The sequence below is a fragment of the Diabrotica undecimpunctata genome, chromosome 1 (genome assembly GCF_040954645.1).
Source record: "Diabrotica undecimpunctata isolate CICGRU chromosome 1, icDiaUnde3, whole genome shotgun sequence".
Lineage (NCBI taxonomy): Eukaryota > Metazoa > Arthropoda > Insecta > Coleoptera > Chrysomelidae > Diabrotica > Diabrotica undecimpunctata.
This window is the reverse complement of record NC_092803.1, coordinates 35,812,440-35,826,261: the sequence shown is the minus strand read 5'-3', so window position 1 is coordinate 35,826,261 and position 13,822 is coordinate 35,812,440. Positions and strand designations below refer to the sequence as shown.

At 33.2% G+C, this 13,822-nt stretch overlaps 1 protein-coding gene across 1 annotated transcript; it reads left to right on the top strand.

The window, feature by feature from the left end:
• Positions 1 to 92: 92 nt before the first annotated feature.
• On the top strand, positions 93 to 13,065 carry LOC140438585 (guanine nucleotide-binding protein G(o) subunit alpha-like). Its single transcript, XM_072528249.1, has 5 exons — positions 93 to 558; positions 1,106 to 1,451; positions 10,425 to 10,668; positions 11,584 to 11,758; positions 12,568 to 13,065. Exons 1-5 carry the CDS (start codon positions 435 to 437, stop codon positions 12,756 to 12,758), a joined length of 1,080 nt encoding a protein of 359 aa, XP_072384350.1. The 5' UTR covers positions 93 to 434; the 3' UTR covers positions 12,759 to 13,065.
• Positions 13,066 to 13,822: the final 757 nt, after the last annotated feature.

Genomic DNA, 13,822 nt, shown 5'->3' with positions numbered 1-13,822 from the left:
TAGTGGACGGATTACCAACATGTGAAAATACCTTTAGAACATGGCACAAATTGTACATATCTTTTAGTTTTAAAATTCCATTTGATTTTGATTGGGGGCAGTGCAATCGTTTAAAGTACTTCAACCTCAATTTTGTTTACATGTTTGTTTTTATCAATTCTATTGTGTAGTTTTAGTAGTTATCAAGTAAAATAATTATTTTTAAACCTAGTTGTAGATGCAAAGTCCCCGCTATCTTCTATGTACATAACTTTCATTAATTGCATAATTCATGATTCATTTATATCGCACTTTTTCCAAGAACAAAATGACCTTGTTGCGTTTATTCAACTGATCTAATAAAACATTTCAATTGAAATTTATTGATAGTAATACACAATTGTTCTTGAGTTTAATTTCATTTATATTAAACATTCTATCGTGATGTACTCGCTATGGGGGCATGCTTAACATTAGAACGTGAGGAAGGAAAAGCAAGAAAAAGAAGTGAAGAAATTGATAGACAACTGGGAGAATTCGCTAAACAGCAGAATAATGTTATCAAAATATTACTTTTGGGTGAGTTTAAAAAATATATATTTTCTAATTTTACTTTAGTTAGATATATAAGCTTCTTTAATGTTAAAAATTAAATCACTTAAGTAATAGAATTAATTATTTAAACATTTAAGATAAGTTTTATATTTTTGATTTGTAAAAAAGTATAATATACAAAATACAATTTAGATACTATATAAGCATGATTTTTGTAACCATATCTCCTCATGGGTGAAACTAAATTCGAAACTGCTACCTAGACTTGAGAACTGTTATCAATGCCTTGATTTTTTTAAAAAGATACTTGTTTTCTGCTTCTAGCTTATATTCTGTTTTCATTGTGTATTTTTCTAATCATTTATATGTTTAAAAATACTTTCTTTTTTCCAATTCTCTACTTCCTTAACAATTTGAATCTCTCTTGGTCTAGCATATTTTGGATATCATCTGAGCATGTACATTTTATTATTCACTACAGAATTGTGTTACTTTATTAAGTAACACTGAACAGTAACTATAGCTTTATTATTATTGATATAATGAAACATTTTTTATTAATTGATTGCAGGTGCTGGAGAAAGTGGGAAAAGTACCCTAGTAAAGCAAATGAAAATAATCCACACAGATGGATTCACACATGCTGAATTGAGCAGCTTTAGACCTACAGTACTAGACAATCTTTTGGCTTCCATGAAATATGTTCTAGTTGGTATGGGTATACTAAGGATTAACCTGGAACACCAAAGAAATAAAGTTCATGCTGAAAATGTTTTGCTGGCCAAGAGTTGCTTTGATATGAGCTTTACAATATTGCCTGATGTGGCAGCTTCCCTTCAAGCCCTTTGGTCTGATAGAGGTGTGAGATTGGCTGTGGCAAGAGGTTATGACTATGAGTTAAATGATTCAGCTCTCTAGTAAGTGGTACAAATTGATATTTCATTAATATTTATAATTTTGTTAGTTTAAAAGTTGTCACATCACAAAATATGCAAATTTAAAAAAAAATAAAAACCAGTGATCAGAGCAATATTTGGTCTATACAAAGAACTAATTTGTTAGAAGCTGTGATTCTACCTTTTTCCTTATTTTCTTCATTTGCTTAAGTCTGACTTTTTCAGTTTATTTCTTTAAATTAACAATTTGCTGATTTCTATGTTTGAAAGTCCTTGTTTTTTTTTAACATTGTTTATTTCAGTCTAATGTTAAAAATACTTACACTTTAAAAGGTGAAGAAAAATAAAAAATAATCATATTTTTAGTTATTCTAATTATTGTAGTAAACTCCATTGGCTTAGCTGGGGCATATTTTGACAGATTCATTGTCGGAAACCTACAACACAACAATTCCTACTTCTCAGTATTAATAGCTGAAGTATCCTACTATTACAGACTTCTTTCTTTAAAAAAAGAAGAATTATTCTAAATAGTCGAAGTGTATACTAAACCCATCAAATTTTGGGTAGTATATATTTAAAAAATATATATTTAGTTGTTATAATTTAACATAACTATTTATTATATGGTGCAGATAAATAAATATTGATTGTCAGTAATTCGCAAAGTTCTATTTTATTTACTATTTAGTTTGTTTACTATTAATATTGGCTATGAGTATGTGTGCTTGGTTGTATAGTAATTTCCAGCCACTTTTAGTCTGTCAAAAAGTAACTACCTTCGCAAAAAAATAATTACTAAATTCACTAGACAGTTCGGACTGGGAATAGTGAACCGAGTTTATGTATATTTTATATGTATGTATGTACATTAGGTATTAAGTATGTAATAATAATAATAGTCTCCCGTTTTATACCGCTGTCGCGGCTTTGGGAGTATAGCAGGGTAGTCTGCTATATCTAGGGCCTACGGTATACAAGGAAGGTAACATGGCCAGTGCTACGCTTCAACCGTCTATTATTACCCCTGGTTTTACCCAAGGTACTCATTTTTATTCAGACTGAGTCGACCTGGGGCCTATAGACATTTTTAAAATGTCTAGATGTTCTTGCCGGTGGTGGGATTCGAACTCCGGACCACCGGCTTGCGAGGCAAGCATCCTACCGCTTGCGCTACGCAGGCCCTACATTAAGTATGTACCAGTTTTAAAAATGCAGTAGAACCTTGATTATTGGAAGTAATCTGTGGAAAACCCCATCTCACCTAAAAAAAACTCATACTTTGTACATATTATATGCTTTGAATAGTTTTTATTTTTATAAATATAGAATGTTGAAAGATTTTTGGGGCTGTAAATGAAAATGGGCTATCGCGTCGAAGATACAACTTTGAACTATATCAGTTATACACTGATCCAGATATTGTGAAATTCGTTAAAGTGCAGAGACTTAGATGGGCTGGACACATTGCTAGGATGTCAGATCACGAATACACGAAGAGATTAACATTTTCAAAACCAGAGGGCACAAGAAGCAGATGATGACCACAAATGTGATGGATTGATGATGTGGAAGAAGACCTACAGATCCTAAGGGTTAGAAGATGAAGGGAAGTTGCCAGGAATCGACAGGAGTTGCGACTTCTTTGTGAGCAGGCCAAGATCTACAACGGATCTAGCCACTTATGATGATGATAGAATGTTGAAAATTTTATGTGTGACATTTATATTTTCTACCACAAAAATGCGAAGTAACTAGTTATCTGCAGGATGTCTTGGACCTGTTGGTTATATTCAGAGCTAAAAGCTTATCTTCATTCTTTGCCCACATAAAGATTTGCAAGGTGTGAAAGTTCAAGGTATTTATTAATAATACTGGTTTTATTGAAAGTCCATCTCTTTCCTGATTTTTAAATCAGGTATTGAATGTTTTCCAATCTGGTATGTACTAGCTGCACTTTAAGTTCCATTTCTTTTAAGGCTTTTGTACTGCAAGACATACTAATCACCAACAATTGAATTTTGAACTTACCAGATGCATTAAAATATGTCATTATGGTTATTCTTTCCTTAATGTATGTCCAAGAACAAATTTTTTGCTTGTGATGTAAATGTTTTTGATTTAAACAATTTATAATTCAGATAATTTTTGTTGCAGTTATAAATTTGATAGCAAATGTACCAATTATCACTAACAGCTTTTTTAGGACCTTGATTTTTTTATTGATGATACATCAATAGAAATTTTTTGCTCTGTGTTTCACAGTTACTCTTCTATACATTTATTGTCATTTTTAATGTTTTTATTTTGTTACTGTTATAGGCTTCATTTTGTCTTATGTATCTATTTTAACTCTAACAGTAAACAAAATTAAAGTAGAAAACATAAATTTGAGAGAGTTTAGCACTTCTTATATTTAGGACTAATAGTAAGCAGAAGTAACAAGAGAAATTAGCAAAGGACAGGTGGCTCTATATATAAGGCAATAAATACTATTATCTTACTGACTCTTGAAACAGAGGAGCCAAAACATAAAGACAAAACAAAAAGTATATAAAGTGACAATTAGACTGGTAGTCAGCTATGCAGCCTAAGCAATGTGCCCCTCAAGTGACATGAAGATATATATGAATACATAGAAAGAAGAGAACCTGGCTCCCTTATTAGTAGATGAAAACTGGAAACTGAAAGACTGAGAGGAAAACCTAAAAAGAGATGGGAGCACCAGAACTATATAAAAATAGATATGAATGGATATAATATATGCTAATAAAGTGTCACATATTATATATATAACATATATATATATATATATATACAGTAGACTCCCTCTATAACGAGAACTGAAATGACAGACTAATTACCTCGTTATAAGCCGATCTCGTTATATCAGACAATCAAAATACTGTGCATACATATGAATCTGTAGTTTTCTAAACCATTAACTTCCTATAGTGAAGCCATTCGGAGCAATATAAGATGCTAATAAATATTGTTTGAATGGCGTTTTTGAAAAAAAGTTATTTACTTTTATTGTCAATGAAATATATTAAAACATAAAAGAGTTGTTTACTTTTATTATCAATGATATACGTTAGAACAAAAAAGCTGTACTTAAATTTTTTTCCAACTACATAATGTATAAATCGTATTTTCAAGGATAACAAACTATTGCTTCTGCAATTTTAAGAACTCTGTTATTTTTAACTGCTTTAAATGGTCCAGTATCATTCTATCATATATTTTCTAAAGATGTGAAACAGTTGTATTTATTCATTGTAAAGTTTATTGCGGGCTGCAGTTAAGTTTATTGAGGGGCTGTTTGAAAAGGTATTTATTTATAGCCACGACCCGACTAAAAACGTAAAAAACACCAAAAAACACGTTTTTGGATCTTATTTATAATATATCTTTCGTTATAACCAAATTTGACTCGCTACAGACGGTTATAGTTCAATAGAAATTTCACGGGACATCTAATGTATCTCGTTATAAGCGAAACCTCGTAATAACCGTGTTCGTTATAGAGGGAGTATACTGTATATATATATATATATATATATATATATATATATATATATATATATATATATATATATATATATATATATGTTTTATCTTTGAACTAAATTTGCAAATATTTGTAGCCCTTCAAAAATTTATAAGATCCAGACTAAAGTAAATTATTCACTTACTTCTAGTTAATTCTCTATATCTTATCAATGCAGATCCTTATTAGTTCAATTGATACTTTTCAGATAAATTGTAATCATGGGTTTTCCTTGCAATTATTAATACTTATGTAAACACATTGTATTGTTTTATTATATTGATAGAAGATAACAAATCTTTGTAGAATTGATAAAGGTGTGTCTGCATGAGAGATTGGAAACTAGAAATATACTGAAATTGTTGTCTTTTTGCACCAATTGTATATATTTTTAGAAAATATTTAGTCATATACTGTTTCATATATCTTTAGTATAAAGACAAACTGCATGGAATGGGAAAAACGCTTTCGAGAGTGTTAGAAATGAAAATTAAATCCCACCTAGAATGAAAATCCAGATAAATAATATTCTCCATTAATGGCATTCTTTGTATTCATTAGCGAAACTTTGAACATTATTTCTAAAAAAAGATTTTAACATAATCCAGATTGAAAAATTGGCCAGTTTCAGAGCTGACAGATTTACAATTGACAATATTTACCCATTAACACAACTAATAAAAAAAAAAGAAATGCTTTTAATAAAGAAACCCCATATAGTATGTTGTACAGACAGATAAACAGATCGAACATGCAATAAAACATTTTAACACGGTTGTGCAGGCAGTAGCATGGAACTCAACACCATTACCTACAAACCTACATATGAATAAAAACTGTTCCAATACAATATACCATAGCTTTCCAAATTGTGCCTATTCCAAATTGTTCCAAATTGTGGACGACCTACGTCGACGCTACGTTGTCCCAGGGGCGTCGCGTGTCAGTGTCGACTTTTAATACAGAAAATATATTTAAGTATTTAAAAAATTATATCAAGTTGATAGACCCTTGAATTATCCGAAATTATTCAAAAAATTGTTCAATCCGAAAATTATCCGATGGTCCACGAAATTATCGGAAAATCGGATAATTATCCGCACATTGGCAACACCGGAATCGAGTGAGCGCCGGGCGCATTCTGTTTCGCCAGTCACGCCGCTCCCCTCCTTCGCGTCCTTATGTCGCGCGTGTTATGTTAAGCTTTTGTTTCGTTTTATTACGCACGCGGAGTTTTTTGCTATCAACAATGGATACTTATATTCAAAAGAATAGAAAACGACGTGAAGAATCAGGCGGGAGCAGTAATGTTAATTTAAGTAAAAAGAAGAAAAATAGGAAATATGACGACCAATATTTGGATTTTGGATTTGCCTGCGTTACTAAAGGGAATGTAGAACTTCCACAATGTGTTGTTTGTCACAAAGTGTAGGTGGCTTCCTAATAAAACATCAGACCACGGCTTTAATTTCAAGAGCATCGATTTCTACCAAAGCGTTGCTTGCCTCTTACATGGTAGCTTATCGTGTTGCCAAATGTAAAAAACCACATGAGATCGCTGAAGAACTGATCTTATCTGCAGCGGTGGATATGGTAACAGTGATGATTGGAGAATCGGCAGCTAAAGAAATAAAAAATGTACCTCTTTCAAACAACACGGTTAGTTGCCGTATTCGCGACATGGCAGAAGATATTAATGAGCAAATTGTGGGGAAACTTTCAGGTTTATTTGCCATTCAACTGGACGAGGCGACTGATAGTAATGATAATGCTCAATTGATATGTTATGTACGGTACATACAAGAAACAAATATATGTGAGGATTTGTTATTTTGCAGAAAAATATGTGAAAGTTGTAAAGCTACTGATTTAAACTTATATATGACTGAAAATAATATTAACTGGGATAAATGTGTAGGTGTGTGTACGGATGGTGCCCGAACGATGTCTGCACAGTATGGAGGACTACAAGCTCTCATCAAAACAAAGGCTCCAAGTGTAAAATGAACACATTGTGTCATACATAGAGAGGCCTTAGCAGCAAAGAACGTTACACCTAAATTAAGTGTTATGGATAGCATTATTAAAGTGGTGAACTACATTAAAACACAACCTGTGAAATCAAGACTTTTCCATAAACTTTGTGAAGAAATGGGGGCCGAGCACACCACTTTAATTTATTATTGCAACTCTCGTTGGCTGTCAAGTCGCTACTCACACGTGTAAACGAATTACGTTTGAATTTTATACGTATCTACATACAGAATCACATGATGATGCGGAAAACTTTATTAAGTCAGAGTTTATAATAAAATTAGCATACCTTTGTGACATATTTAACAAATCTTAAATTTAAATAATCTTAATAAGTCTTTGTAGGGAAACAATACTCATATCCTGCAATTGTCAGATAAAATTACTGGGTTTCAGAAGAAGTTGCTCTTATGGAAGAGAAAATTAGAAGATCAAGAAATTGACTGTTTCCATGCTTTACAATGTATTCTACAAGAATAATCGATAGAAATCCTTGATCCCTCTTTAAAAAATACGTTTACACAACACACGTTATCGTTGAGAAATATTTTCCTGAAGATATGGAACAATATGACTGGGTCAGAAACCCTTTCCTGTCGTCCACGCCATTGACACTTTCAACAGAGGAAGAAGAACAACTGAAAGAATTGTCCTAAGATTCCAGCCTGAAGCTTCAATAGAACAAGGACAAACTGTTTGAATTTTGGAGCTCACTTTCTCACAAATATCATGAAATCATCACTGCTGCATTAAAGGTTTTATTACCATTTGCGACTTCGTACTTGTGTGAAACGGGCTTTTCTGCAGTTGCAGTAATTAAAAACAAGTACAGATCAAACATAAACTTAGAAAAAGAAATAAGAGTGGCAATTTACAAACTGGAGCCCCGGTTTCATAAGCTGTGCTCCAAAAATTTTTTAAGTAATTTTTTAATTTGAAATTTTTTTTTATCTCTTTTAGTTTAGCCAGAACTTTCTAAACAATTAAATTGTTTATAGCAATTCTTTGACCACTCGGATTGAAATCCACCTTTGAAATTCGAAATCAGTAGCCAAAAATACATAAAAAAACTTGGGTGGACTTATCAGAATTGAAATGGCCATGGTGACCTAGCTGGTATCTAGACTATAAGACACGATATCTAAAACCGATTGTTTTAGGCAGTGACTGCCTTTCTTCGGGTCGTCTTTCTTCTTGTTCTTTTCTTTCCAATGTTCTCTTCACATATCTTTGAACTGTCCTCCACCGACCTGACGAGCTAAGCATCTCCTCCGCCAGTGCCGTGACTGATTGCACCCTACTTCCTAGCTCTCTCTCAAGCAGGCTCCTCTCGTCTATCCATCTATCACATACCAATACAGTGTGTGTGACCAATAGTTCACAGTACAGGCATTTGTCAATTTCTTCCTTTCCAAATCTGTAAAGGTATACCCTGAAGCAACTATGTCCTGTTAACATCTGCGTCAGGAAGTAATCCAAACGCCGATGCCCGCAGTCTATCCAGCTTCCCAGATTAGGAATCAGCGACTTCGTCCACTGCATCACCCTTCTCATCTCGTTCCATTCCTCTTGCCACACCATTATGGACCTCTCCCTTTCTTCGTTTTTTAAATCGTTCTGTTGCTATGTCTTTATTTATTCTCTCGTATACACCCGGAATACACCCGGTGATAACTCCCACCGCCCCGGCAGAGACTATTCTGTATGCACTTGCCACCCTCAATAGACTCATCTTATCTGCTCGGACGAGCTGCTTTCTGTACGCCTTTGTTAAAACTGCACTACCCCAGACAGGCGCAGCGTAGAGGACGATCGATTGCACAGAATGGAGAGCCCTCATCCTCTCAGTTTTGGACCCTCCGATGTTGGGCATGATCCCCCAACGTGACGGATCTTACCGCAGCTCTTTGGAACCACTCTCTTTCCTGCACATTCGAATGTTATCCCGTCCCTTTTCCTTGGTCCCTCGATAACTATAGCGTCGGTTTTACCCGCAGCCAGTTCTAGGTCATGGATTTTCAGCAATTCCTCGACTTGGTCGCATGTACGCTGTGCATCAAAGATAAGGTGCTCCCTGTCCCGCGCCACTACCTGCATAGCGACCGCGAGAGGTCGTCCGCAAATGCGAAAGGGGTTACATCCTCTCCGTATTGTTGGCTCACAACCTCCGTATTGCCGTAGTGCCGAGACCCCTGCGGCACTCCAGCCGTCACGTCAACCATCACTAATTTTTCTACCACAATTTTTCTCTCTGACAGATAGTCCGAGACCAAATTCATTAAGTACCTAGGACACCTTCTTTTTCGTAAAGTGTTCATTATCTCTTTCCATTTTAATGTGTTTAAATCATTCCGGACGTCAAACAACAGTTGTATCGCCCACCTCTGGTTAACCCACCCCGCGCTACTCCCGGAAAACTTCCATCACCGCATCCACCGTCCTCCTGAAACCGTGCTGCCTGGGTGACAGCTCGCCTGACTCTTTCAATGACTGTGTCTATTCGCCCTCTTACAAGCCTCTCGTATAATTTACCTATGCACGACAGAAGGCAAACGATCCCATCGAGTCACATCTGGATGGTATCCCATCTTCTGGTGGTATCCCATTACACTGTTTCAAGTATTCAGTGGAGGTGTCATTTGTTTTAGAAGTAGTAAGGTGTGATAATCAAAATTCAATATGCCGACTGTTTACACAACTGCAGAAAGAGTACAAATAATAAAATGGTACTTTGGAGGCCATTTTGTACAATAAACTATTAATTTATTTATTACAGCTTTTGAATATAGGCCAATACCTATCGAGAAAACTGTATTGATCATTATTCATTAATTTGAAAAGTTTGGCTGTACTAATGGCAGATTGCTACCCATCACATCAACCTCGGTAAATGAAAATGAGTCTAGAACGGAAAATTACAGAAACCCAGGTCTGTGCATTGGCAGAAGCAACACACAAAGCATCAATATTTTTTTTATTAATGTTTTGTATTTTGAAACTGATTTCCGAAGGGTACATCGAAACGTTAAAGTAAACTTATTTTAAAGTAAAAATGTGATTTATTCTCAATCAAAATAGTAAACTGCCATTTAAATCAATTCACCCAAATTTGATTTTTTTTTTATTTGCTCATTTTTCAAATGCTATGCCTTTTAAATATGCCTTTCTCACTTCCTCCTGTTATACCCATATTAAATTCTTTCCAAATTTTGTATGTGCCTCACAGCTTTACTTTTATAGATCAGGAACTGTTTCGTATATGAATGAAGAGGTTTTCCAATGAAGCTGTGAAATAGTATTATCCTTTTTTTATAGTATCATGTTGTAATATTATTATATTTGCCTTTGTGACACCATGACATGTATATTGCTTTTTTTGATAAACCTAATTCTATCACACATCTTTCCAGTTTATTCGAGAATATGGAACGATTATGTGATCCGAAATATGTGCCAAACCCGACTGATGTTCTCAGAGCTCGTGTGAGGACCCAAGGAATAATAGAAACTCAGTTTCGCATAAACGATATGATAGTTAGTATGTACGATGTTGGCGGACAAAGATCTCAAAGGAGAAAATGGATATATTGTTTTGATGACGTCAGAGCTGTACTGTTTGTTATATCATTAAGCGGATATGATATGACACTCCTTGTAAGTATATCATTGCAGTATAATTTTTATTCTTCTTTAAGTGTTATCTACGCTACAAAGGTTGGCTATCTTCATGGCAATTTTAACTCTCGCAGCTGCTTCCCAGAAAAGTTTTCGGAAAAACCGTCTTTTTCCTCCCTATGCTCCGATTGGCCAGAATATTTTACTGCGTAATCAACTATAGTAATTGGTATAATCTACTAGCGCAGATACTTAAGGAAGATCATCAGCGATTGTGGAAACGACATGGAAACGGTCACGTCTATGTCCGATCCAGTATCGTATTTGATAATCTTCTATTGTAGGTGTTACATTTGTTTTAAAATAAAATATCAGTTAATGGGAAGCAGTTGATTTTAATTTTAGAGAGAGACACCTTCAGTTTTAGGTTTTATGTTGAAAAAAAGTTAAAAATGTACAATGAGGTCTTCAAGTTCTTGACAAAGGCCAATATATAGCGATTTTAAAATAGGTATATGCAAAAAGTTGTTAATAAATACAGTTGAATCCATGGTTCTTTACCCGTGCGTCATCATATATATATATATATATATATATATATATATATATATATATATATATATATATATATATATATATATATATATATCTTGTCGTTTCATCTTGGCCAATTATAACAATTCTGGTTTTTACTTTACTGATGTTCATCAAAATTAACATTGTATTTCTGCAACCAATCTATAATGTCTGATTTTAACCATTTAATCATTTAATCAAAGGTGGATGTTCTAAACTAGGAAGTAATTGTGTACTTATCCATTTAGTAAATATTGTACTATTTATTTCGTCGTGATAATCCGCAGTCAAGGATTTGGAACAAAATAACGAATTGGCGTCTTGTATCAGCCATAATTGTATTGATATTTACATAATCTTATGTATATATATTTTTAGGAAGATGCTAGCGTTAACCGTTTAGAAGAAAGTTTAAATTTATTTGGACAGATAGTAAACAATCCGTTTTTTCGAGATGCTGCGTTTGTTCTCTTTTTAAACAAGTTCGACCTGTTTAGGGAGAAAATTTTGTACTCACATCGGCATCTAAGATTATATTTTCCGGATTATAAAGGTAAGATTAGTTTAGGTTTGTTTTGTTAAGACTTTTAGGCAGAAGTCAGTATAAATAAAATCTTATGGATTTAATTTATAAATTAATAAATTCAAACTCGATTTTTCGTGGTTAACATTACGTATCAATTCCCGCAAATCTTCAGTACGTTTTACATGTATAAATATTTCGACTTGAATTCTACCATTTCTTGGTTTAAAATCCATATTCTTGGGATAGAAATAGTGGTTTTACACAAAGTTTGCGAACAAAATCTTCTAATTTCCAAAACTCTTACGTTTGAAAGCGGCAGAATTGGAGCGAATCTCGATCACTCATACTTATCAGCCCAGTCCCTTATCAGTGTTCTTTAATAATACTGAGTTTTTGAAACAGTACCAATAAGGTACAAAAGCTAAGAGGACACTTTAGGCATGCTTTTTCCGCTAGAGGTCGGGTCATGTAAAACTCAGAGCTCAAATACTACATTTTTTACATCTACTATACAAGCCTACTAAACTATAAGTAATTTGCTTAATATATTTATTAGAAAATAAGCTACACATAAACTATATGTTTTCTTAATGCTTGTTATAATACCTTCGTACCTACTATTAGGAAGTTTTGTTTTTTTATCACAATGTTCCCTTACATCTGAATTATAACCCCCATATACTTTTAACAACTATTTTTGTAATTCATTGAGCTTCTAGGTATACATGTACTGTAGATCTTCTTTTTTCCTTTAAATATGTTCCTTTAATACCCTTCCAGAATTTCTTTTTTGCTTTATACGTGTTATATTTTTCTTATTGATACATTATTTTTAGGACCCGATAAGGATGTCGACAGAGGAGCTCTTTTTATTCAGCACAAATTCGTACTACGTAACGGGGATTCGAGGAAAGTTCTGTATCCTCATTTTACTACAGCAACGGATACAGCAAACGTTAGGGTGGTTTTCCAATCGGTCATGGAAATTGTTATATCTGCCAATTTAAGTCATGTTACTCTTTTATAAATTTATTATGTGTTATTCTGCGTTGTGTGGATAAAATTCATTCTTTTTTAAATACAGGGATAATTTTAAAAGGGAAGATGGTTTAATACATATTATCGAGACACAAATAGTCCAAACCACCAAGGTCATTTGCGCAGTCAATCGAAACGAGTAATCCTTGTTGATGATGCTGTTCTTGGTAGCGTTAACATAAATTTAAAAACATTGGATACGAAAACGTAGTTTTGCGATATTTTGAAATAGTTATGAGTTCTCGTAAGTTGCAATGTCCTATATACAACTATTTATGTCTAACTTTACAATATATATATATATATATATATATATATATATATATATGTATATATATATATATATATGTATATATATATATATATATATATATATATATATATATATATATATATATATACAGGGTGGTCCTTACGTAATTGTACAAACAGAAACCGTAGATTCTACACTTTAAAATATTACGATTTAAGCCAACTTGCTGTAATAAAATGTTGATATTAAGAAAGATACAGGGTGTTAAAGTGGAAATTTAAAATTTTATTTTTCGCTATAACTTTTACATTTGTAAATATTTATGGACAAAAATTTACAGTTGGATGCTTTTGAGTAGGATAAATTATAATTTTATACTTACTTTGTATGTAACTAATAGAGGGCGCCACATATGCCACATGTGTGGCATAAATTTCCGCTTAACTTTTTTGCTCATTAAGCTAGCTCTATTTGTGTTAAAAAATATCAAAGATACATTATTTTTACAAAGAAAAGGTATACTTGTTAGTAACCTGAAAATTCAACCGTTTTCCAGATAAATGCATTTTATAAGTCAGCTGCACAATAATTCTTAGTTTGATATTTGTGCAGTAAAGCACTGAATACCTGTGGATACGCATAATTCATAGTTTATTCTTATTAAAACAACTCAAAGATGATAATGTAACATCACAAAATGCTTTGTTATGGGTGCTAAATGTCTTATTGGAGACAAGATATTTCATCTTCTTCTTAAGTTTCTATAATGGCGTTGTATTACTATTTCTCTATTGTAAAAT